The following is a 27303-nucleotide window of genomic DNA, read 5'->3' as shown; positions in this document are numbered from 1 at the left end:
ATCTATTCTGTATTAGTTCTTTATTTTAGCCGGTCACATTCAGAATGGAATCTTTTCTAAAGTGAGCCTGGGTCATCAAGGGAAGTAAACATTCACCTCATTATTACAACATGAATCAAAAAAATATGCAGATTGAGAAAAAAAAAGACAACATTGAAGTTGTTTTTTTATCTGGTTCAGTCCAGGACAATGGAAACAAAGCTTGAGTCGACATGTCAATCACACCTTTCAAATACAGAAAACAATTCAGCACTAATATGACAGAGAGAGGTGTCATATGATTCTGGGAAACTCAGGGTAGAACAGCAGAAAGGCACTTCTGAGAACACAATACAGATAATATCTAGCGAGAGAGAGCGTCAGAGAAAACTCAACGACCCATCGACTGTCGCACTCGCAACTGCTGCTTTCAAACAAAGTGTTGCATCTGGTCTAGTTTGTGAGGTGTACAGAGATAGGTAAGAGGTCTTAGTAAACTACATTTCTATAAACTTTACCTTTATTTAATGTCCGTGTTAATAGTGCACTATAAAAGTAGAGAGTTGAATGCAGTCTAAACACCATTTACCCTGTTTTTTTTTATTTACGCACCTATCACAGAAAAAGACATTGGAAACGTGGGGAGCATTACTTTATTCACCGCGAACGTCTCTCAGCGTTACCAACCTACTGTTTTACCACTACATCACTGGTAGAGAGGGGTGTGGTCAATGTTCCATGGCACCCTCATCCTCACTGTAGAGCTCAAAGTCTTCATCCAGGGCAGGGTCTGTGTCCCCCTCCTCCCCCTCCGTCTCACCCCCCAGCAGCTGCTCCATGTGCTCCAGTATGGGTCCGTCGTCACAGCGCAACTTCACGTATAGCTAGCGAGCGAGAGAGAGAGAGAGAGAGAGAGAGACACAGTTTGTTACATACATGCACATTTCCACCACGACTTATTGTGAAAAATGCCTCTTTCCTGGTGTATTGGGCTCAGCAGAACAAGGAAAGCAGATAGGATTTCTCTCTGCTCTATCTCGCATACACAGTATTGCTGTTGTTATCTCAGTGAAATGTGCTGTGAAGCAGGACCATTACAAAAGCCTATTGTAGGGGGGACCAGTAGATTTCCCGGTGTATAAAACTCTCTGCCTGAGTGGAAGCACTGGACTGATAACAGAATGGAACCCACCACCACACACACACATTACAGCACACATACGCACACACTGATTCATTCTTTTTGTTCGAAACAACTTCTCCTCTAGTGAGGGAGATAAGCAGGTCTGAGAATCTGGGCTGAACTGCATTATTCTGTCTCATCCATGCACGCACGTACGTGCACACAAAGTACAAACAGCAGCAGGAACACATCACCTTCACACTTACAGTGTAACCCTGCCAAAATAGTTTGTGTGTGCGTACGTGCATGCATTTGTGTCACCCCAGGAACAGTCTCCAAGCAGTAGGCCATGACTGAAGATGCTTGGCCCCCTAGGAGCTCATTTGGAGACAGTTGATGTCCTTCATTTTCAAGCTGATCAATTGAGTAGCATGGCATTTCGATAAAATGTACTTATTCAACATAAGCTGTGACGTTTATGGAATGCTCATTTATAAAAAGGAACGTATCTGCCAGGATAGTATGATTTTTCACTGCGATAGCCGTTAGTTAAATGAACAGTGTTATATATTAGAGAAGAGTGCTGAGCTCAGCAAAGCCACACAATCAATTAACCACATTTCTCATTTAGAGTAATGCAAGTTTCCCTCCCTCCTTTCACAGGTTGGCTGCTCTGTGTATGTGAGAGTGTGTTTGTGTCTCTCTCTTCCACAGGTTGGCTGCTCTGTGTGGTGTGTATGTGTGAGAGTGTGTTTGTGTCTCTCTCTTTCACAGGTTGGCTGCTCTGTGTGGTGTGGTGTGTATGTGTGAGAGTGTGTTGGTGTCTCTCTTTCACTGGTCAGCTGGTCTGTGTGTGTTCATCACGGGTCAGCAGGTTCTCTGGTCTAATCCAAGAAGCTTTCCCTCAAAGCCTGGCGTCTCTGAGGCACATCTGGCCACTGCCACACGTACACACACCCAATGACACGTCTTTCTTAAGCCGTTGTGACAGGGGGTGAGGGTGTTGACCTATGAAGAGAGGAGGGAAATTAACCCTTTAATTATCTCACCCTCTCCTTCCTCTTTCTCTCCCCTCCTCCCCTCTCCTCACGCTCCAGATCCCTAAAGCTTTCCTTGAAGGTTCAGGTTGATTAAGTGTACATACAATAAATTGCACATATCTCATAAAAAGAGCAGCAGAAATTGTGAAAGTGAGAGTCGATGTGCCCTTGAGGCAAAATGAATGATAGACTTACTTTCCTTCTTTCTTTGGGTGAATCTAATAGAGATCAAGGACTTTCTCCTCACCTCCCTCTAAATCACAATCCCCCTCTCCTATCTCAGCTCCTCTCAAACTTCCTACAAATCTCTCCTGCTGTGTCTCCACTCCCTCCATCCTTCACCCTCTCTCTTTTTCTCCTGACCCACACTACTTTCTTCATCCCCCTTTCTTCACCTTCTCCATCTTTCTCCCCCCCGCCTTCTCTCTCTGCTCCACAAGTGACCTTCCTGTCTGTATGACAGATCACTGCTCAAACTCCAACCTAGAAACACACACCCACACACACACACACACACACACACTCTCAGGAGATGAGGAGAGCAGGGTAGGGAATGATGTGAGAGGTGGAGTGTAGGGGAGTAGAGGGCTGAGGGATGGTGTGGTATGGTTAACAGCAGAGGAGGTGAAATCAATAGTAAAATCATCAGAGAGAGAGGCAGTATTGTGTGTGCATGGAGTAAAAGAGTGTGTGTGTGTGTGTGTGTTTGTGTGTGTGTGTGTGTGTGTATAAATGAGTGTGTGTGGGAAGGAGCAAGTGGAGGTCAAGTGTTTTACTCTTTGATGAGCTAGAGGCGATCCCTTAGGGTATGGATGGCTTGGAGGATATGTGTGTGATGTAATTTTAATGCTGTGGTTGAAAAGCGTGAGTGAACTCCAGGAGTGGTGAAGTGTTAATAATGTGTGTGTCAGGGTTTCTGTTAGGAAAATGTGGCGCCGGACATTTAACCGGCAGCATTTTTATTTAACGGACATTTGAGAGATTTACCGGACCTATATGCATTGGGTGCGCAACCTGATTAGGGCGTCAACCCACGGTGCTCAGTATGACAGAACTCACGTTTAGATAATGGTTACTCAGAACATGCAAGTCAAGGATGCAATGGTGTGCGTCCATCTTACCGAATTCCGATGAGCAATTTGAAGATGTTAGAATAACTGCCACATATACTTGTCCTCAGCCAACAAGATGAGTAACAAACAGAAAAATCACTAGCCTATGTCAATCTACTATCCCCCATAGTGGAAAAAGTTTACCTTTTCTATTGGTCAGTTTGTTGAGAAAGAAATAGCCTATTCCAAACAGACTCTGGGACAGTTGTGGGACAATATATCCCAAATTCATACAACCAGTAGGCCTTGGATACATAAAAAAAAAAAAATGTATAAGCAATGAGGCTGATGCAACAAATCAGAACGTTGATAAACTATTAATTCTTTACATTATAAGCGCAGCAATGTGCACAAGGCTGCTCGCGAATGTACGCTCCATAATGCATTTAGCGGTAGACGCTGTTGTCAAAATCACACCGCACATGTGAGTGGTTTCATGTGACAAGAGATGAAAAATATCAATTAGAAATTTAGAAAGAGGGGAGATCTAAAGATGCAACAACTACCACGAGTTGCTAATATGACAATGAAATAAATAATTGCCTCCACGTTTCTACGGTCGGTACTTTGAAGCGTGGTAAGACATGCCTCATCATATGAAGTAAAAATGTTCAGAGTTTCAAACAATGAAGTATGTTTTCAAAATGCATACTGCTTCCAGCTCATTGCAAAGTGATGTGTGACGCGCTGAAGCCTGCCTAAAGTTGCCTACATGCACTTGAATGGCAAATAGGAAGCGAGTTTCAATTAGGCCTACCAGTTGAGAAATAAAAATAGTAGTCCTAGCTCTTTTTAAATTGTGGATTTAGAATTGTTTTAGAATGATTGGGCTTATAAAAGCACGTTTCACTCCAGCAGCAACGAATGAGCTGTTTGAGAAGCTGTAGCAGCAGCTCTCGCACTGTCTGACAGATTTTCCTCTCATAGGTTCTGTGTCTGTATGCTGTGAGCATGTGATAAACATAACGACTAACAAAAGTACACGCGCGCCAATTTAATTCCACTACATTATGCAAATTAACCTATAGACCGTTAAGCATGAGTGGTCAAATGTGTTTACATCGACTGGTATTTCATAAAAGCATTATTTTGCCATGGGATTTTTCTTCTTCTCCTGGACAGTTTTATTTAAAGGCTTAAAAATAGATATTTTATGCCAAAAGCCGGCTATTGTCAGCTAACAGAAACACTGGTGTGTGCACGTATGTGTGTACGACTCCCCTAGAGAGAGATAAATTGCCAAAGACATGTACTGTTCACACCACTACCTGTGTGTGTGTGTGCGGTGCGCGCATGGTGTTCATGCCTGTGTCCTGTGACAAACATACAAATTGCATACAGCTATTTGTGGCTTTATAAGGGGCTATGAGTTTACAGCTCCTCTTCTCTCCTCTAAGAGGGGTTAAGGGATGGCTGGAGGGGTGTCAAGGTCAACCATCATCCAACCCCCTTGTAAACTTCCATGAGAGGGAGCCGAAGAGAAACAGGGTCTGTCTCTTTAGAAGTAATGTGGCGATGCACATTCATCAGAGGGGAAATGAATAATGGAGATATTTCTAACGAACATAATCAAATGTGCACAGACACATACACAGGCACAGACATGCACAAATGTAATTAAATATGCACACTCACACAAACAGTGCTAACAACATAATTAAGTATGCTAGAAGTGGACTTTTGTCTAAACAAGCCAGTATGTAGTAGGCCTCATTAACATGTTCAGTGTTTCTGACTAACTTTGAGACTGAACACTTTAATAATTAACACCACGCACACAAACACTGGTCTGTTACGAGGGAAGACTCTCATACACACACTTGTGATGCGCGGGTTGAAACTAACCCGCAGTCCCCGTGGTTATATCCGTGGGGTGGGCAGGTTTATGGTCATGAAATATTGTGTGGATTAAGGGTGGGTGGGTGGCAGGCGGGCGGGTTGAATAAAGAGAAAAATCCATAAATGTATAATTATTGTGCAATTCATAGCTATAGGTTACATTGGGGTTTTCCTTTAATTATTTGTATCTGACGTCAGTGCGTAAGCCTAAGCTTCAGGGCCCAACTGTACAGGCGCCAAATACACAGCAATTGCCAAATGCTTTTGGGAACACCGGCAGAAGATTTTACGTCGGTCCACTGAGGCAAAAAGGACAATGTCGGAGTATAATTCAATAAGAGAAAAGCTGCGAAATGGAGTTTAAAATAAAGAGAAGGGAGGACCAGAAAAGTAATATATGGGAAAGATGATGTGTGATGGTTGTGAGGAGCTATACAAATGACAGTCACAAGACTGGGACTTCAAATATGTCAAGGGAACTGTACTGTTCAGATGGGTTAAATGGAATAGGAACTGAAATCTGGACATTAACTGTGGGTCTATAACCTCTCGCATAGTCTTAATATTAACTCCTGAAGAATTAAGCAGTTCTTGCAGTAAAATGATACACCAAATGTAAATTGACTTGGAAAGAGCAGTGGAGAAATATTTTTTATTTATCTTGAAAGAATGAATGCGCGGTTAGGGACCGTCTGTAAAGGTCCTATCTTTATCAGCATCGAAAAAGCTGATAGTATTTCAACCACATAAAATATGCATCCAAGCCCAAATTGAATCTCATCAGAAACATGTTGGGTTGTTTTCACAGCTTTTAACTCCCTTAAAACTAGGGATGCAAGGGTACACAGTATGTTATCGAACCGTTTGGTACGCCCCCTACGGCTCAATACACACACGTGAACCGTGGAATTACGGTATGCCTGTCATTTTCCTATAATTTCCAAAACTTGCTTATTGGGCTGCAGACTACATGCACATTGTACATTCAGATCCACCAAACCAGACACGCAGCTTGTGGCCGTTAGGTGGCTCCTGAGGGCTGACAAACTTTACTCCACAGCAATGTCTCAAAATGTGGCAACCGCAGTGACAGCAACCCCCTCCCCTTAAACAACCAATGAACAATTTGCAATGACATCTCAGTAGGAAACCTCCCTAATGGGGCCCCATGAAGAGAATGGAAACTAAAAATAATATTTTGTCAGCTCCAACGTGACAATGGCAAGACAGAGAGAAGCAACGCCGTCTTTCAAATCAGCTGTGTGGGAACATTTTGGATTCTGCGTTCAATACGATGAGGGTAAGAAGACCGTAAACAAACAAAGTACAGTCTGCGAGCATTGCTTTGCCACTGTCGGCTACTCGAGTGGAAACACTTCTAACATGATGTGTCATTTACGTGGCCATCACCTGGCCGTATCCCTTGCAGGTGGAGCAAGGAGCGTCCACTCGTTAGCGAAAACACAACAATCTCTCGCTGCTGCCTTCCAACAACAATTTGCGATAAATTCCAAAAAGCACAAAGAAATAAGGAAAGCAGTGGGAGTATTCATAGCCAAAGATTTGCAGCCCTATTCGGTGGTTACTGACTCCGGATTTCGTCACCTGATACATTTTTTTTTTACCGCATTACAATGTCCCCTCTCGCACACATTTCAGCAGCGAAGTAATTCCTAAACTCTATGAAACATCACAGAGAGAAATTGAAAAGGAATTGACAGAGACACCCTATCTAGCTCTCTCCACTGATAGTTGGCCCTCCAGAGCAACTCAAAGCTACCTCACTGTGACGGTTCACTATGTACTGGAAGCTACCTCACTGTGACGGTTCACTATGTACTGGAAGCTACCTCACTGTGACGGTTCACTATGTACTGGAAGCTACCTCACTGTGACGGTTCACTATGTACTGGAAGCTACCTCACTGTGACGGTTCACTATGTACTGGAAGCTACCTCACTGTGACGGTTCACTGTGTACTGGAAGCTACCTCACTGTGACGGTTCACTATGTACTGGAAGCTACCTCACTGTGACGGTTCACTGTGTACTGGAAGCTACCTCACTGTGACGGTTCACTATGTACTGGATTGGGAGATGAAGAGCTACGTGTTGCCAACTCGTCCCCTTTATGAGTCATACAAGCGCACACTTTTCTTAAATATAAAGATACCGAAACCGTACCCCACAAACTGTGATACATACCGAACCGTGGGCCCGCTGCACTGTTGCATCCTTACTTAAAACTGGTAAAATGTTGGTAATTTGGACATTTTGCACAGAAAATCGTTCCCATTTTTAAGGGTTATTTCTGCGCAGAGAAACAGAGATGAAAGAGAACTTTACCGATGTCAACTAGATTGAAGCATTCATTCTATCGATGTATACATACATATTTTCTGTTGAGCAAGGGTTTATTTTGTTTTCTAAGGCAACAAGTAAATGACAAAATCTGCATGTATCTAATTATAGACAAGTTGAGTAACAAATAGCTTAACAAAATGTTGGAAAGCAGAAACATATGCCCATCTAAAAATAAATCCTGCACCCCCAGTTAAAAAATGGTTCCAGCATCTCTGACTGTACAGGACATTTTCTATATTAGCGGTCAGATGCGAGCTTTAGATTTCCACTTTATCACATAGTTCGGTGGTTGCGGATGGCTTATTAGCAATTGCGGTGGGGTTGAACAAACAGCTGACCTGCGCATAACACACACACACGCGCAGTCTTGTCTAACTAACCTTGTGGAGACACACAATTCAGTCCCATTCAAAATCCTATTTCCCTAACCTTAACCCCAAAACCGAACCTTAACCTTAAAAATGAACACTAGCTCCTAAAAGTAATTCTAACCTTAACCCTAAACCTTTTGTTTGTTTACTATTCGTGGACACACACACACTTCATAGGACTCTCCATATAGAGTGTAACAAAATTCTAAATTAAGATAGGGTTAACATTTCAGAATCACTGCCAGCAGTGAAGCTCTGTATCATACATGTGTATTACTGACTGTACAAGCTGACAGTACAATATTGACCAAACAGACTGACATCAATACATGGCCTCATCAGTGTGTGTGTGTGTGTGTGTGTGTGTGTGTGTGTGTGTGTGTGTGTGTGTGTGTGTACCTTCTTGGCTTTGGTCAGGTAAGATCTGGCTGCCTCCTTCAACGCTTCACGCTCCTCATCGCTCTCTTCTCTCTCCTCCCTTGTTCTCTGCTCATCGCTCTCTTCTCTCTCCTCCCTTGTTCTCTCCTCCTCCGCTCTCTCCATCTGCAGGTAACACACCCAGCCTGAGAAATACCACACCTGAGAGAGAGAGAGAGAGAGAGAGAGAGAGAGAGAGAGAGAGAGAGAGAGAGAGAGAGAGAGAGAGAGAGAGAGAGAGAGAGAGAGAGAAAGGAAGAAAGGTGGATTTTATTAAGTGAGCTCAGCTGTGACAGGGGAAACACATTTAACGGTCTAGTCTGCGTGAAATCTGTACCTGGAACTGTGACAAACAGGCTTTACACACGCGCACACACACCGGAGGCACTTATTGAAATGCTCACGGCATCCTCATGAGCTGCCACTATGGTAACGAGCTGGGCCTGTGCCCCTGCAGTTTGTCTTCGAACTTTCGGCTCCATCCGTCAATCTGACAGCGCTGTCACACACACACACACACACACACACACACACACACACACACACACACACACACACACACACACACACACACACACACACACACACACACACACACACACACACACACACACACACACACACACACACACACACACACACACACACACCAACAGACTAAAGGACAAAACACAGCTACACACATTGCATTCCTTCTCACCTACACTACCGGTTGTATTCTCTCTCCCTCATACCAATAGTGTACACACCCACATTAAACACACCCTACATAGTTTACCCTCACCCTTCCACCTACAACACACAGCATACTTGTACTTCAGAAACATGTGTGCATCTCATCTGAGGACAAGGATCAGCCACCCACACTTCCTGCAGAAGCAGGACATTAACATTCCCCTCGTTTACTATTCATTTTACAACAGAAAACAACAGCGACCTCCACCTCTATCAGCAGACCCATTACATGCATGCATGCACGCACGCACTCATGAAGACAAGAGGCTTGAAGGCTGAACATAACTTTATGCCTTTTGAATGATTATACAATTATTAGAAGCATCCTCTTCATGACCTGATCTACAACTCCGTAACTGAAGTTGCGCATAGCGGTTTCAGAACTTTTGAATACTGACCTGTGTGTGTGTCTAGATCTGGGTAATTACTTCAATCAGAATGTCTTTGCTTCCTCAAAGAACCTTCATTAGAATAAGTCTCTTTGAAAGTGTTTATGAAATATGGTCTGTTTTGCTTGTATTTATGGTTGTATTAAACTAAGCACACACACACACACCACTCGTCTCAGCAAATGAACGAGCCAGCTAATTAAGAACATCAGAGAATCCACTCAACACCCACACGTTACTCTCTTAATGATAAGTCTACAGTAAGTACCGTAATTTCCGGACTATTAAGCGCACCTGAATATAAGCCGCACCCACTGAATTAAAAAATAGATATAATTTTGAACATAAATAAGCTGCACATGTCTATAAGCCGCAGGTGCCTACCGGTACATTGAAACAAATTAACTTTACACTGGCTTTAACGAAACACGGCTTGTAACAAAAAATAAAAAATTTGCAGTAAGCTTTAGTTGTCTTTTTGCACTGAGTCAATTCCTCACGCTGCTGTTTCCAACGTCTTATCATCGACTCATTAAGACCAAGCTCCCGTGCAGCAGCTCCATTTCCTTTTCCAACAGCCAGATCAATCGCCTTTAACTTGAAAGCTGCATCATATGCATTTCTCTGTGTCTTTGCCATGATGAGGGTGACAAAATGACTACCGTAATCAGAATGATGGGAAGTTTGAGAGCGCTCGATTTAATCTAAACAGTAAACAAAAAAGTTGTTTGACTTTAACCCGTTCGGCAATTTCATCGGTCTAATGAAAGCTTCATGCCGCCAAAAAACTGAGCACGTCACAGAATGTGTTTTTTTGGAGAAAAAAATTGAAAGTGGGAAAAATCCATATATTAGCCCGCGTCATTGTTTAAGCCGCGAGGTTCAAAGCCTGGGAAAAAAGTTGCGGCTTATAGTCCGGATTTTACGGTAGGTGTCAATCAGTCCTCTTGGACGAAACAACAGTCACGGATACCATTTGGTTCTAGAGAGTATTTGTAGTTTTAACAAGGTCTATGTAAAGACATCTAAGTCAGAATTCTACTGTTGCCAAAAATGTTGCCAAAGTACTACTTTGTACAGCGAGTTAGGTACCACCACCTTGACTACTGGCAGCTGTTTGGGTCCATTAACAATGCATGAGTTACCGAGGTGAGTGACTTATCAAAAAGAATGGTTAGCATAAATACAGTTTGAGCTGTGGATAGAGGGTTTAGAGTAGGTTGTGTCATCGTCAGGTTCAGTTGTGTTATACAGGTTATTCTGATGGAGAACACTACTGACAAAACATACGCTTCACTGTATATTCATAGGAGTTCAAACTGTGTGTGTGTATATATATATATATGTAAGTGTTTCTGCTTAGAGCAGGTGTCTCCTGAATGAGTTCAAAGGTTCAGCAAGTGACTGCTCTCAATCTGTCAGCTGAGGTGTGTAGGAGGAAGGGTGAGAAAGAATGAGCAAACTGCAGTTAGGTTGTCACACACACACCTCTTGCAGGAATACCAATATGGCTCTGGAGCAGAGAGAACTGAACAGATGCTGCAGTTGTGGGTCCTGCTCACTTCACACACATAAAACTGCCCCAGAATCTTTCACGTGTCTATTTTCAAAGGATAAAGGTAAAAACATGAACAACTTCATAGTTAAGAACACTATAACAATGGAAGAAAATGTAACATATTCTACAAGAACCAATATCACTCCCTAAAAACACAACCCTATGGAACAATCCTTGGATAGCTTTTCAGAATTCACAGATAAAATGGTCCACATTGAAAACTAAAGGCATAGAAACTGTAAATGACAGTAATAGGAAATACATGTATTTCCATGACAGAATTAAAAAGCAATTTTAAACTGACCAATGTAGATATTAAAAGTTTTATATCAAGAAATATTTATTTAAAATATTTTGGACATCAGAGCAATCTTGAGGGAATCCCATTTGAGTCAAAAAAGGAAATATGATAGGTAAAGTATACCAAAAAATAAAGAAAAAATGTATACAAAACCTTGCAGAGAGCATATCCAACTGACAATCTCTTAGAAAAAAGAAAAAAAACGATTGGAACCAAGACTTAAAAATAACTGATATTGGCACAAGATGGCCGTAATGTTGGATCATAACTAACAGAATTACAGTGCACGAAAATGGACGCTTAACCCAGTATAAACTAAAGTATAGAATTTATTATACAAGAGACAAAATGTATAAATTCTACATCACAACGGCAGAGTCATGTCTTAAGAGTAAAACTAATAATGACTCAATAACCCATGCCTTCTGGGAATGGGGAAGTCCAAAAGTTATGGGGAGAGTTAGAAAGTTGGCTGTCAGAAGTATTCATGTAAATGAACTTTTAATTAGTCTGTCTGCATACTGTATTTCAAGACTTGGCATATGAGGGTGCAGTGAGATACCCAATGGGTTGGACAATACTTTTCTCATCAATCATCTTGAAAAAACGTACACTTAAAACTGGAAATCAACCAATTCCTCGTTAACACAATGGAAAAGGTAAAATGCTTTATTGTCTAAATGTTGAAAGTATGTGGGCGACGGAGAGAAACAAAATGGTGCAGTTGAGGCCATGTGGCAGAGAGAGTGACGCGGGTGCTGGAGATGGGGGTGTGAGCAGGTGGGCCTGGGCAGGGGTGATGTTGTTGATGTTTGTGTGTGTCTGTATGCTGTCATTTGTATGTGGATGTTTGGTATTGTAAAAAACTTTAAAAAAACTTTAAAAAAACTGACATCATGACTCACCTGCACCACCTCGTCATCTTCCTCTAGTAGACCCTCCAACACATCTACTGCTGACAGAGAGAAATCATTAAAAAAAAAAAAAAAAAAACATCATTTCTGTTGTTCATTATACATCAAGCACATCCTGCTCCTAGCCTGAGTGGCTGTGTGTGTGGAGGCAGAGAGAGCGAGGTGTTTCCTGTCACACACATCTCGCTCTTTCTGCTGCCCTAATCAATGGATGTGATCAGCGAGTCTGATTAGACTCTCAGAACCCAGTGATCCATTGACACGGTCGTCAATAGCAACAAGACAGCTTACACAGTCATCAATACACAACGAAGCTAATCTCATGATTACTATCAATAATCAGTCAATATCGCTCCTTTCCAATACTCCTTGACCTCAACAACCAATACAGAACTGGTCATGGTCAATAGTTATAGTCCTTATCACTAGACCTGATCACCAGTCCACGCCCTCCTGTACTGAGGATTCCAGACTAGTTCACCTTGCTCCTCCTACGATCGCACGCATCTCTTCAAAGAGTTACCTGTCCCATTTTCTTCTTCCCTCTTGCACTTTTTATCATCACTTGTGTATGCGAGAGACGAAGTGTGTGCGTGTGTGTTAATTAATTGTTGCGCTGATTACCTGCTGAGAGGTATTAACTCTTGACGCACGCCAAGGATAGGGGGCGCTACAGCGATTTTTGAAAAAAACACGTGCCCATTTTAAACGGCCTCCTACTCAAACTCAGAAGCTAGGATATGCATATAATTAGTAGATGTGGATAGAAAACACCCTAAAGTTTCTAAAACTGTTTGAATGGTGTCTGTGAGTATAACAGAACTCATATGGCAGTCAAAACCCCCAGACAGTTTCTAACAGGATGTGGAAATCTGATTTGCGGACTCAACTTCAGCACTTTGCCTATAAATCACACCGTGAGTTATGGTTCATTGAGCACTTCCTATGGCTTCCACTAGATGTCCCCAGTCTTTACAAAGTGGTTTGAGTCTTCTACAGTACAAACTGACCGAATGAGAGGCTGTTGATCTTGGTCACATGGGGAGGGCCATTACCATTATGACGCGGGCGCCCCTGGCTACCCTCCCCTTTCGAAACGTTTTGAAATGCAACCGTCCCCCTTGAATATTATTGAAGCTCTGGTTGAAAAAGGCCCTAAAGATTTATGTTATACAACGTTTGAACGAACTTAAATATTTTTTTTTTTTTCTCACTTTCGTGACGAGAAGTCCCGCGGACGACGGTACATTTGGAGTAGCCTTCAGAACGCGCTAACAAAAATAAGCTATTGGGACATAAATTATTAACTTTTTCGAACAAAACTACATTTGTTGTGGACCTGGGATTCCTGGAAGTGCCTTCTGATGAAGATAATCAAAGGTAAGGGAATATTTACAATAGTATACAAGATTAGATTTGATATTCGATTGTTCCAAGATGGCGCCGACCTGTATCCCTAGCCTATTTTTCTGAGTATAGCATCCCCTTTTATTGCAAAGTGTGATTTCCTAGTAAAGTTATTTTTAAATCTGGCAAAGCGGGTGCTTTCACGAGATGTTAATCTATAATTCTTTGAATGACAATATTACATTTTAAAAATGTTTTTGAATAGTAATTTAGTAAATTGTAGTGCTGATTCACCGGATACATTTGAGTGAAAATAGTTTCTCAACGTCACGCGCCGATGTAAAATGCTGTTTTTATATATAAATATGAACTTTATCGAACAAAAGAATGCATGTATTGTGTAACATGATGTCCTAGGAGTGTCATCTGATGAAGATTGTCAAAGGTTAGTGCTGCATTTAGCTGTTTTTTGGTTATTTGTGATGCATGTGGTTGGTCGGGAAATTGGCTATGTGGCTACTTTTATGATATACTCCTAACATAATCTAATGTTTTGCTTTTGCTGTAAAGTCTTTTTGAAATCGGACAACGTGTTTCGATTCAGGAGAGGTGTATCTATAAAACGATATAAAATAGTCCTATATTTGAGGAAAAAAAATTATTACATTTTGTTATGAATATGGCGATATGATTTTTCGCTGGATGTTGATCCCGCATGCGGGACGAGTGTTCCAAGAGGATATTATTAAGTTTGATTAATTAACACATTCTGATTAGAGGGAAATCAACATCTCATTCCTGATGGTCTACAGAGTACATGTTTTGTATTAGAGCGGAGGTTGATCAATAAACTATTTAGCCGATGTAATTAAACACTCAACTATCTGTGTTAGTTCCAGACCTCCATGGAGCCAACCACTGAGTAACAGCTTACTAGAAAACAGACATCAACTCACGACAGACAGACATTCCCCTGACAACCCATGATGACGACAACAACAACTCAACTCTAAGACTGGTTGTCATGACACTACCTCTTGTAAGGACAAAATATTATTCCTGTGTGAACTGCTGAGTACCTTTACCTGTTTATATGGTCTTTATATAGATGTACCTCCTGCATTATTCACTTAGTTGAAATACACTGATTGTCATTCACAGTTGCTTTGGTTTTCCTGCATCTCTGTCTCTGAAACAATGTGTGTGTGTGTGTGTGTGTGTGTGTGTGTGTGTGTGTGTGTGTGTGTGTGAGACAGCTCTCCTGACTATTGTAGTCATTTGTCTTGTCCCTATCCATGCGCTGCACTCACGTAAAATGGTGCTGTTCAGCAATGTTGCCTGCAGATTACTCAACAGCAACAACAAATATACACACGAAACGTGTCGTCCCCTTTGCTTCAGGACCAGTTAGAAACCACCCTCCTGGGAGTAGCTCATTTATAACTCTATGTGTCTATGTGTAGCCGTGAGCAAGCTTGTGTGTGTTTGTAGTGTCTTTATTAGTGTCTATTCAGTCAGACTCCCGTACCTTTGTAACCTCCTGTCATATGAGTGAAAAACAAAGTGATTAATTTGACACTTGGAATTTACCTAAAGGTCCAATGTAGCATTTAAATAATTTTTTTATCTCAATATCAAATCAGTTCTGGGTAACAATTAAGTACCTTACTGTGATTATTTTTAACCATTTTAATTGAAAACAAACTGAAATAGCTTCTCAGAAAATAGCAAAGTTTCAAGCAAGAATTTAGCTAGGACTGTCTGGGACTGGTCTGAGTGGGGAGGGGAAAACTGAAAACTAGCTGTTATTGGCAGTGAGGTTTGGAACTCTTATTGGTCTATTAACTCATTTACCTCCTGGTGATGTCACCAGGTAGGCCAAAACTGCATCCCACCAAAACAGGCTGATGTTTTAGGCGGTCTATTCAAACAGCTCTTACACTAAAAGGGCATTACGATAGTGTGGAAATACACTTAGTGGACAGTTTATTAGGTGCACCCTGTTCACAAAAAAATTGTGAAATGGTTCACTCCTACAGACAGTGAGTCACGTGGCTGTGGTTTGCTATATAAAGCACGCAGACAGGCATTGAGGCATTTAGATACTGTTCGATTGAACGTTAGAATGGGCAAAATGAGTGACGTAAGTGATTGAGTGTGGTTTGATCGTCTGGGCCAGGCGCACCGGTTCCAGGATCTCAGAAACGGCCAGCCTCCTGGGCTTTTCACGCACGATAGCGTCTACGGATTACCGAGAACTGTGCGAAAAAAATAAATAAAATAAAAATACATTCTTTCAGGGGCAGTTCTGTGGGCAAAAACAGCTCATTGATGAGAGGTCGAAGGAGAATGGCAAGAATCGTGCAAGCTAACAGGCGGGCCATAAACATGCAAATCATGGCGCAGTACAACAGTGGTGTGCAGAACGGCATCTCCGAATGCACAACTCGTAGGTCCTTGTCACGGATGGGCTATTGCAGCAGACGACCACACCAGGTTCCACAGCTAAAAACAAGAAGTGGCTCCAGTGGGCACGCGATGACCAACACTGGACAACTGAAAAGTGGAAAAACATTGCCTAGTCCGAGAAATTACGAATTTGGTGTAAGCAGCATGAGTCCATGGCCCAATTGTGCCTGGTGTCAACAGGCTGGTGGTGGTGGTGTAATGGTGTGGGGAATGTTTCCTTGGCACAAGTTAAGTCCCTTGATACCAATTGAGCAACATTTTCATGCCCCCAAAAAATTCAGGCTGTTCTGGAGATAAAGGAGGATCCAACCCAGTACTAGATAGGTGTCCCTAATAAACTGGCCAAGTGTATATACAAAAACACAAAAATCACATTTTTGACTGCACTGGGCCTTTAACATCGCTCCAATACGATGTGTAGACTGCGTCTTACTTGTGCTATGGTGATATACGATAAAACAAACAGGCCTAGCCTTCATATACACTGAACAAAAATAGCAGCGCAACATGTAGTGATGGAAATAACACAAAAAGCTTATTTCTCTCATTTTGTGCACAAATTTGTTTACATCCTTCTTGTGAGCCTTTTATCCTTTGTCAAGATAATCCATCAACCTGGCAAGTGTGGCATATCAAGTAGCTGATTAAACAGCATGATTATAACACAGGTGCACCTTGTGCTGGGGACAATAAAAGGTCACTCTAAAATGTGCTGTTTTGTCACGCAACACAATGCCACAGAGCTTCAATTGTCATGCTGACTGCAGGAATGTCCACCAGAGCTATTTCCAGATAACTCCACTCTTCTGGGAAGGCTTACCACTAGATGTTGGAACATTGCTACAGGGACTTGCTTCCATTTAACCACAAGAGCATTACTGAGGTTGGGCACTGATGTTGGCGATTAGGCCTGGATCGCAGTCTGAGTTCCAATTCATCTCAATGGTGTTAGATGGGGTTGAGGTCCGGGCTCTGTGCAGGCCAGTCAAATTCTTTCACACCGATCTCGACAAACCATTTCTGTATGGTCCTCGCTTTCTGCACAGGGGCACTGTCGTGCTGAAGACAAATTTGGAAGCACAGAATCATCTAGAATGTCATTGTATGCTGTAGCATTAACATTTCCCTTCAATGGAACTAAGGGGCCTAGCCCGAACCATGAAAAACAGCCCCAGACCATTATTCCGCCTCCAAACTTTACAGTTGGCACTATGAATTCGGGCAGGTAGCGTTCTCTTGGCATCAGCCAAACCCAGATTTGTCAGACGGACTGCCAGATGGTGGAGCGTGAGAGAACGCGTTTCCACTGCTCCAGAGCCGAATGGCAGCGAGCTTTATGGAAACCCATTTCATGAAGCTCCCAACGAACAGTTATTGTGCTGACGTTGCTTCCAGAGGCGGTTTGGAACTCGGTAGTGAGTGTTGCAACCGAGGACAGGCAATTTTTATGCACTATGCACTTCAGCACTCGGTGGTCCCGTTCTTTGAGCTTGTGTGGCCTACCACTTTGCGGCTGAGCAGTTGTTATTCCTTCTACTTCACAATAACAGCACTTACGTGCTTCTACACCTGCATTGCTTGCTGTTTGGGGTTTTAGACTGGGTTTCTGTACAGCACTTTGTGACATCAGCTGATGTAAGAAGGGCTTTATAAATACATTTGTTTGATTGATTGACTTACAGTTGACCGGGGCAGCTCTAGCAGGGCAGACATTTTATGAACTTGTTGGAAAGGTAGCATCCTATGACGGTGCCACGTGTCACTGAGCTCTTCAGTAAGGCCATTGTACTGTCAATGTTTGTCTATGGAGATTGCATGGCTGTGTGTTCGATTTTATACACCTGTCAGCAACGTGTGTGGCTGAAAAAGCCAAATCCACTAATTTGAAGGTGTCCACATACTTTTGTATATATTGTGTATTTTTGGAATGTTCGTTCAAATCACAACTGAGTTTTTATTTCAGCTGTTCAGAAATATCAAATTGGTTGAGGGTTCAGAAAAGGGTGAGTAAAGCATAGAGTAAATAGAAAAACTTGAATGTGTAAAATAACACATGCAGAACATAGTTACGAGAAAGAAGTTTACAGAGGGATGGGACAGGGGTGAGAAATCCGTATTCGTAGCCAATTATATTTGACCCTGGTTGTAACCACGGCCTTCCTCTCCCTTGTTCCCTCTCTGCTCTACTTGGGTCAAATGCTTCTTGTCCGCTGTTTAACAACGGATTCCCTATTCGATTCTGATGTGTGTGTTGTTGTTGTTTGAAAACTGCGATGTTAATGACTTGCCTCTGGGTTTTACCACTGCTGTGTTGAAACTTTTTTTAACAATAGAAGACTAAAATAGTCTGTTATTCTAGCTCTGAGTTATCTTGTCCTGCATCTCCAGTTATCTGCTGCTTCCATATTGTTGTTATCGTGGTGAATGTTTCTAAGCTCACAGCCATCTTCATCCTCATCTCCTCAATTGTATCTGATTCTTCAATAGATGCACTGAGTCTGTAGTGTGTGTGTGTGGCTTGCTGACACATGCAGGATGATGAAGACAAACAATGTGTCAGACACACACACCTTTCCACCCCTCTCCCTCCAGATCATTTCTAAAGCCCTCTATCCTCTCATCTCCGTTCCTCCCTCCGTTTACCTCGCTCTCTGGGTAAAGACCACTCCTCTATTATTGAAGATGATCTCGGGCAAAGATAAAGAATACAGAGCACTGGCCTTTTCACAGAGAAAACTCATCCTACACACACATACTCCTACCTCGTACTCTTCTGCCTCTATGAGGAGTTTGGCCGTGGTGATGCGGGATTCATACGGTGGGATGTCACTCTGGAAAGGGAACAACACCAGTTAGAGATTCTGTGAGTGAGTGTGTGTGTGACACACACACACACAGAGCGATAAGTTGGCTCTCTGACTTGGCTTTTATGCTCTGGGTTGTCTGACTCACCTGTGTGTAGGGGGGGGTTAGTCTCTCACCTGTGTGTGTTCCTCCTCTATGTCCTCTCTGCTGGCTGGAGCGTCACTCTGTTTCAGGGCAGGTAGCCACGCATCCACACTCCTCCTCAGGTACTCCCTCCCCTCCTACACACACAAAATCAGACATCTGCTCCCCTGAACTGTTAAATGAACTCCATCTGGTTAGACCCACAGTGCCATCTGGTGGCTGGAGGAGATATCAAAAGTAACCTTGAGAACATCTGCAGTATTCCAAAACTCGTCCCCTCTGAAATGTTAGAGTCATTTAGGAGTAAATCCCTAGCTAGCTATTATTGTTGCTCCCTAAAGATTAAGGCTTGCCGAAGAATTGGAGGCCTGTCTCATTGCAGTGCTAGGACTAGCAGATTATCGTAAAATTGTATGGCAAATGCTCTGATTGTTCAGGATATAGACCATTTTTCTCTCTCCCCTTATCACTTTCTTTTGCTCGCTCTCTCCCCATCTTTCCTCCTCCTCTTTGTCAGATGTGATCCCTGTGCCCAAATGTATCTGCTTCATAACTAATTCTGCATTAATATCTGTCATAAGCTGATTCATGTGTGTGTGCCTAGCTCAGCAGATTAATGGCATATGATTACATTTTCTCACATTAATTAACTCTGATCACTGCTTTAACAAGATGATAACTTAGCGGGAGACGTACCGGCCTCTGATTTATAGTCATACAGTGTGTGTGTGTGTGTGTGTGTGTGTGTGTGTGTGTGTGTGTGTGTGTGTGTGTGTACTGACCTGGTTCTTCTCTGTATTGAACAGGTAGCTGGCCATCAGCTGTACTGCCTCTGGGTTGTCAGGGTGATAGGTCAACGCTCTCTCTATGGCCTCTCGACACTGATCTCCTGCCCTGTCCTCCATACTACACAAAAACGCACACACACAAATCTGTGAATTCAATACACAACAGGCCTTTCAGGTAACAAAAATGTATATATGATTTTTGTGTTACCAGAGGTCAGTGAAGTAGATCTCTGCCACAGAACAGTAGGCCACACACACACACGTCTCTGGCTGTCAGGATCTCTGACCCCGAGTCCTGGAGTGGGGAGGCTTCTGCCTCAGCTCCTGCTCCTGCCTGGGGTGACAGGGGAATGGTTGAGGTAGAAGTTGTCAGCATCTCTGGCTGCCAGTTTGTGACCGTCAGTTAATGATACTGTCAGTTTGTGACAGTCAGTATAAGTGTTCAGACTGAAGCAACAGCTCCTCCTAGTGTTCTGTGTTAGACATGCATTCAACAAGATCCATAATACGTGTGTGTGTGTACTCACTATGGCTTGTGCGTGTTTCTCCAGCATACACAGTAGTATCTGTATTCCTTTGGTGTAGTATTGCACAGCCTCCTGGCCAGTGTGTATCTGCCCTAGAGACATGTATTTACTATGACCTTCATTAGGACTCAACTGCACCGCACGCAGAAACACTTAGAGCTGGGGTTAAGGAACACACACGCATGTGCGTTTGCACAACACACACACAGATGCACGCAAACACCATACACACACAGTGAAGGATATTTCCTTGGCCCTCTGTGTGTCTCCCAGTTCAGAGTGGATGTGTCCTAGCAGGTCCAGGGTAAGGAGGTTGTCAGGCTCCACCTCTAGTGCTCGCTGACAGAACCTCCCCGCCATCTCAAACTCCAAACTGTCCATACACGCCTCAGTCTGAAACACAACACAGGACAGATGTTAGTGGGAAGCGTGTGTGGCAAACTCCAAACTTTACACACACTCCTGACTCCATCTGAAACAGGATAAAGAGAGAGTATGTCTGGAGTGTGTGTGTGTCTGTGTTCTACCTTCTCCAATAGTTGTTCTACAGTATATTTCTCAGCAGTTTTTTTCTTAGCTTTCTCCTGCATCTTCAGCTTCATTCCGTCTTGAGGTGACAGACCTGTCAGTCCAGAGCCTGTTGCAACACAGTCCCTATTGTCAACAATAGCCTACATAAGTCTGGCTACAGTTACTGTAGCTAGCTAGCAAGTTAGATCGCTAGGTTGTTCTTTCCAGAGCGGACTAGAGAGCTACAGTGCCTTCAGAAAGTATTCACACCCCTCGACTTTTTCCACATTTTGTTGTGTTACAGCCGGAATAGAAATTGATTAAATTGCAATTTTTTGGTCATTGGCCTACACACAATACCCCCATAATGTCAAAGTGGAATGATGTTTTTCAAAATATAAAATGAAAATCTGAAAAGTCTTGAGTCAATAAGTATTCAACCCCTTTGTTATGACAGGCCTAAAGTTCAGGAGTAAAAATGTCCTTAACAAGTCACATAAAAAGTTGCATGGACTCACTCTGTGACCAATAATAGTGTTTAACATGATTTTTGAATGACTACCTCATCCCTGTGCCCCACACATACAATTATCTGTAAGGTCATTTAGTCGAGCAGTGAAAATCAAACACAGATTCAACCACAAAGACTAGGGAGGTTTTCCAATGCCTCACAAAGAAATGTAAAACAAAAAGCAGACATTGAATATCCCTTTGAGCATGGTGAAGTTATTAATTACACTTTGGATGGTGTATCGATACACCCAGTCACTACAACGATACAGGCGTCCTTCCTAACTCAGTTGCTGTAGAGGAAGGAAACCGCTCGGGGATTTCACATTGAGGCCAATGGAGGCTTTAAAACGGTTTTACTGGGTTTAATAGTGGTGGCTGCATCATGTTATGGGTATGCTTGTAGTTGTTAAGGACTGGGGAGTTTTTCAGGATAAAAAAGAAACAAAGTTGCTAAGCACAGGCAAAGTCCTAGAGGAAAACCTGGTTCAGAATGCTATCCACCAGACACTGGGAGATTAATTCCCCTTTCAGCAGGACAATAACCCAAAACATAAGGACAAATCTACACTGGTGTTGCTTACCAAGAAGACAGTTTTGACTTAAATCTACTTGAAAATCTATGGCAAGACCTGCAAATGGTTGTCTAGCAAAGATGAACAACCATTTTGGCAGAACATTAATATTTTTTTTAAGAATAATGGGCAAATGTTGCACAATCCAGGTGTGGAAAGCACTTAGAGACTTACCCAGAAAGACTCACAGCTGTAATCACTGACAAATGTTTTCACTTTGTCAATATGGGGTATCTCTGGGTAGTAAGTTGGTCTGTTGACATCCCTCTAGTGGTGTGGGGGGCTGTGCTTTGGCAAAGTCGGTGGGGTTATATCCTGCCTGGTTGGCCTTGTCCGGTGGTATCATCGGAAGGGGCCACAGTGTCCCCTGACACCCCCGCTGTGTCAGCCTCCAGTATCTATGCTGCAATAGTCTATGTGCCGGGGGCTAGGGTCAGTCTGTTATATCTGGTGTAATTCTCCTGTCTTATCTGGTGTCCTGTGTGAATTTAAGTATGCTCCCTCTAATTCTCTCTCTCTCTCTCTCCCTCCCCTCCAGAGTACCCGAGCCTTAGGACCATGCCTCAGGACTACCTGGCCTGATGACTCCTGGCTGTCCCCAGTCCACATGGTCGTGCTGCTGCTCCAGTTTCAACTGTTCTGCCTGTGGCTATGGAGCCCTGACCTGTTCACCGGACGTGCTACTCTACCTTGTCCCGGACCTGCTGTTTTCGACTCTCTCTACCACACCTGTTGTCTCAACCTCTGAATGTTCGGCTACAAAAAGCCAACTGACATTTATTCCTGAGGTACTGACCTGTGGTCTACAACCACTGTGATTATTATTTGACCTTACTGGCCAAGTACTCTAATAATCTCCACCCGGCACAGCCAGAAGAGGACTGGCCACCCCTCAGAGCCTGGTTCCTTTCTCGGGTTTCTTCCTAGGTTCCTGCCTTTCTAGGGAGTTTTTCCTAGCCACCGTGCTTCTACATCTGCATTGTTTGCTGTTTGGGCAGGGGCGGAAATCCCGGGGGGGACGGGGGGGACACGACCCCCCCATCCTGGGAAAAATATAATTTGTCCCCCCCAATATATCACTGAAACATAACTATGTAATTTAAATAATATTAATAATACGCAATGAAAGCAATTGTGCTGATTATAGACACTTAATAGCGCGTTTTTACGTTTCAAAAGATTGCGACACCCCCACCCTTTGCCTCACAATGGTTTGATCCACTGCCAGTTCCTTAGCTTGCTAGGTAACGTAGAGGTCGTATCAACTGTCTGAAAGGCACTCAATACACGTAACTGACGTGAGGTTAATCCAGTCAATCGCGCACACACACTAGCCGAATATGCAGAGCTAGCGCGCAAATATTAACTATTAAGCTAGCTAGTACCTATTCCATTTATGTGGCCTCGTCAAAGATGGAATCTTTGTTATCGTCAATTTATTCTGAGATCAGCATGCAGATGATGTAAGTTAGTGCTTCAAAGTCCCTGTGATAAGGTTAGCGATAAACTGAAATCCAAACTGAACAGAACTACACTCTCTTCTAACATTGTCTTAAATATATTTAATGGTCTTGTTGCAAAAGCTAAATTGTCGCAAGGGAACTTTTATTTATTTATTTCATTTCAACTTTATTTAATCCGGGTAGCAAAGATTATAGCAAACACCACTGAAACTGAATTGGTGCTCGCTAGCTTTGCAAATTCAGCTATTGTTGGAAGGCAGCCAATATGAAACAAACTATTAAAATTACAAAAGGTTGCAGCATATGTTGTGTAAATGGTGAACTCATACAGCTGTCAACTCTTGTCATTTTAATCCGTTTCACATTTGCTAGCTACCTTTTAGATCGAAGTCCATATAGAATGATAGAAGCCCATCTCCTACTGTAAATAACCTACACACTGTGTGTGTAGCCAGCCAGCCAGCCAGGTAGAAAAATGGCAGAAAAAAGACGGACATCAGAGTATTTTTCAGTACACCAAAACGCAAAGTAAGAACCCTAGTAGCCTAATATCTCAAAGACTAGTTGATCAAATGTTCATAAGAAAGAAGTGAAATGCTAATAGAAATGTTTCACATTGATGTCATTAGGCAGAGCAGGCAACAGATGGCACACAGACAGCAGAGTTGGGGACAGATATGCAGGGACAGACTGGCAGAGACAGGGAGTCTCAGGTAAGTTTGAGTCTTTGTTTGGCAACATTATGAAAGGTTCTAATTTTTTTTTACTTGTAAAATAGGGACATAATTGGAGAATGCCATAGATATCCCCACTCTCAACTTAAACTGGTGACTGAACTAAGATTTGTTTAAGGCAATGGTATTGCTGTTTTGATTAATTGTGTATTTTTGGGTACCGGTAGTTAGGAGTACAGAATGAAATTCTGAACATCATTGCCAATACAGTCATTCAAGGCATTGCAGCTGAGATTAGGTCTCTTCCGATTGTACAATTTTCAGTAATTGTTGATGGTACTCAAGATGTCTCTGGTGCTGAACAGGAGTGTCTGCCTGCGTTTTGTTGACCATGTTCTTGTCCCTCACAAGGAGTTTATTGGGCTATACAGGGTGTCGGAGACAACAGGCAAGGGCATTGCGAAAGTGGCAACTGATGTGTTGTTGAGGCTCAATTTGCCCATGTCTGGCTTACGTGGGCAGAGCTACGATGGTGACTCTAAACATGGCAGGAAAATACACAGGTGCACAGGCAATTGTGAGGAGGCAGCAGCCATTAGCACTCTATGTGCATTGTGGAGCACACTGTGTAATCTGATTACACAGGCTGGCTGCACAGCCTCCCCACTGATCCGGGATTCCCTTTCTTGGGTCCATCAGTTAGGTGTCCTCTATGGCCAGTCAGGAAAGTTTAAGAGCATGTTTGAATCAATTGCCACGTCCAAAGATACAAATCTGACCACCCTGAAACCCCTATGTCCAACGAGGTGGACTGTGCGGAATACTGCTATTAGAGCTGTGCTAGGGCAGTATGAGCGGGTACTAAGCAGCCTAGAGGAGATGGCAAAAACTGCATCCAAGACAGCTTCAACTGCCAGTGGCTTATTCGAGCACTTCAGCAAAGGCAAGACTGTGTTGGGCCTCACACTTGCCTCTGCTGTTCGTGGAGAGCTTGAATGTCTAAACATTTCACTGCAGAAGAAAACTCAGACTGTCTCTGGTATGCAGGCTGCAGTCGAGTGTGTGCGGTCATCTCTTAGGCAAGAGAAAAGACGAAAGCTACCTTGCACTGTATGAGAAAGCAACAACATTGATTGACTCTATTGAATCCATTGAATCCATTGAGACACACTCAAGACGATTTGCTGGCAAAGCAGTGGATCACTATAGGGCAGAATTTCTTTAAGTGTTGGATGGTGTGGAGGTTCAGTTTGGCGACCGTTTTGACCAGGACAGTCTAAACGTCCTGCAAAAGTTGGAAAGAGCGCTTCTCACGGGGGAGTTGGATGAGTCTCTAGATCAGTACCCAGAGCTGAACATAGATTCTCTTTCAGTGCAGATCCCTCTCTTTCACAACAAATACCCCTGTAGCAGCAGTGGAGAGGCAGCAGAGGTCCTCAGGAGGCTTCCAGTGGAGGTGCGGGGATTGTTTGACCAAGTTGAGGTGCTGATCAGAATTTTGTTTGTGGTGCCAGTGTCTTCATGTGAGGCTGAGAGGAGTTTCAGTGCACTCCGCAGGTTAAAGACTTGGCTACGGGCTAGCATGGGCCAAGAGAGACTGAACGGCGTAGTTGTCTGTAATGTGCATAGATTCTCTTTCAGTGCAGATCCCTCTCTTTCACAACAAATACCCCTGTAGCAGCAGTGGAGAGGCAGCAGAGGTCCTCAGGAGGCTTTAGTACATGACAGTACACTTACTAATTATTTATCCCTCTCTTTCACAACAAATACCCCTGTAGCAGCAGTGGAGTGGCAGCAGAGGTCCTCAGGAGGCTTTAGTACATGACAGTACACTTACTAATTATTTATTTCATGTTATTTTATTTAAAATTGCATACTTTGTGTGACATACTTGTCCATAGCTGCTGTTTGAAGAGTTGAGACACAGACTGAAGGATATTTTGGTTGATTTATTTGGGTTATTCATTGAAGTAGTTATTTTGCTTTTAGAACTGTACTTATTTTTAGCTTTTTGTTCTTGTAAAGCTATTGTAGTAGACTCAGGCCAGTGGCACATATTTAATGACTTTATAAATGTATCAGAAAAAGTCAAATTAAAAGGTCAATTCAATACGGAGAACAACTTTGTGATGTTACTCAATGGAGATTATTTTAGACGAGATCACACCATGTTCATTGTATTTACGAAAACTGCACCCATACAGTGTACAGTACCATTGCCACCTACTGGCCTTTCTTGGTATTGCTGGTTGTAAATACAAATACCTGCAGACATACTGGACTGATAAGGAACACTGCTATAACTATTATTAGTAGTAGTATTATGATGATTTAAACATTTGAACAAGTTGGGACAACCCTTCTGTTAACTACTGTACCTATCAATTATCCAGTAGTAGTAATTATGGTTCCTCAATATACATTTAACATATTACAACGTAGGCTATGTGTTACAGCGCTACTTTTGGTGTCCCCCTCAGGAATTGCTCTTGAGAAAATGTAATGTAATTGTCCCCTCCAAAGTTGATGTCAGATTTTCGCCCCTGTGTTTGGGGTTTTAGTATAAGCACTTAGAGACATCTGCTGATGTAAAATGGGCTTTAAATACATTTGATTTGGTATTGTGTTTAGATGGGTAAGGAAAAATAAAATATTTAATCAATTTTGAATTCCGGCTGTAAGACAACAAAATATGAAATATGTCAACCGGTATGAATACTTTCTGAAGGCACTGTAGTTATCACACAGGGACAACTACCTTTATAGCGATCTAGCTAACGCGTTAGACACGTCACATACCTCCGTTAGAGTACGGCTCTTTCCTCTTGGCTTTGCTCTTCTTTTTGCCCTTGGGTTGGCCTCCCATTACAACAAGAACGATTTGTAATCAACTTCTATCATTTATGTTAGAATCACTGTAAAAAAAAAAAAAAAAAAAAAAATATGGAGATAAATTAGTCCACGCGTAGGGTGTAGGTGCTCATGCTCAGTACTGTTAACCCAGCAGCTACGGAGCATGATAGTGGACAAACAGTTCCAGTCCCAATGAATGACAGTAAGAAGTCGCTGTTTGAGAATGCCAAAGGCAATCGATTTGATGTTGCGTTTTCTTGTGTCTCATTTGTTATATACAACCTTAATTAGTTGAGTCTTTGATCAAAATATTTGATGTTACGCTTCCTTGTACCTCATTTATTATATACAACCTGATTTAGTTGAGTCTTTCATCAAATGCCATTGATAAAGTATTGAACCAAACGTCACTGAGGTAACGTAGACAGAAAATAGGCGGGAAAGATATGACGTAGATAATTGACAGTGAACTCACCAATGGGCTACCAAGCTGGAGC

At 42.6% G+C, this 27303-nt stretch overlaps 1 protein-coding gene across 16 annotated transcripts; it reads right to left on the bottom strand.

The window, feature by feature from the left end:
- Positions 1 to 3: 3 nt before the first annotated feature.
- On the bottom strand, positions 4 to 27209 carry LOC106605429 (uncharacterized). Of its 16 annotated transcripts, none has more exons than XM_082975372.1 (11): positions 26753 to 27209; positions 20749 to 20858; positions 20222 to 20614; positions 19903 to 20028; positions 19689 to 19812; positions 18939 to 19043; positions 18720 to 18788; positions 12133 to 12182; positions 10857 to 10968; positions 8227 to 8406; positions 4 to 2110 (listed from the first exon to the last, which is right to left on the bottom strand). In XM_082975372.1, exons 1-3 carry the CDS (start codon positions 26817 to 26819, stop codon positions 20387 to 20389), a joined length of 405 nt encoding a protein of 134 aa, XP_082831498.1. In that variant the 5' UTR covers positions 26820 to 27209; the 3' UTR covers positions 4 to 2110; positions 8227 to 8406; positions 10857 to 10968; positions 12133 to 12182; positions 18720 to 18788; positions 18939 to 19043; positions 19689 to 19812; positions 19903 to 20028; positions 20222 to 20386. The 16 variants fall into 16 exon arrangements, 15 of the variants coding, with proteins under 15 accessions (XP_082831498.1, XP_082831502.1, XP_082831500.1 ...); XM_082975376.1 differs by having other exon boundaries at positions 4 to 863; XM_082975374.1 differs by lacking the exon at positions 10857 to 10968 and having other exon boundaries at positions 4 to 863; positions 1938 to 2110.
- Positions 27210 to 27303: the final 94 nt, after the last annotated feature.

Source organism: Salmo salar, chromosome 05 (assembly GCF_965601325.2).
Source record: "Salmo salar chromosome 05, fSalSal1, whole genome shotgun sequence".
In the NCBI taxonomy this organism is placed as follows: domain Eukaryota; kingdom Metazoa; phylum Chordata; class Actinopteri; order Salmoniformes; family Salmonidae; genus Salmo; species Salmo salar.
This window is presented reverse-complemented; position numbering and strand designations above follow the sequence as displayed.

Coding starts and splice junctions, on each gene's coding strand:
- LOC106605429 (XM_082975372.1), bottom strand. CDS start 26,819: ATGGGAGGCCAACCCAAGGGCAAAAAGAAGAGCAAAGCCAAGAGGAAA. Junction 20,859..26,752: donor AGAGCCGTACTCTAACGGAG/GTATGTGACGTG, acceptor GTGTTGCAACAG/GCTCTGGACTGACAGGTCTG. Junction 20,615..20,748: donor TAGAACAACTATTGGAGAAG/GTAGAACACAGA, acceptor GTTGTGTTTCAG/ACTGAGGCGTGTATGGACAG.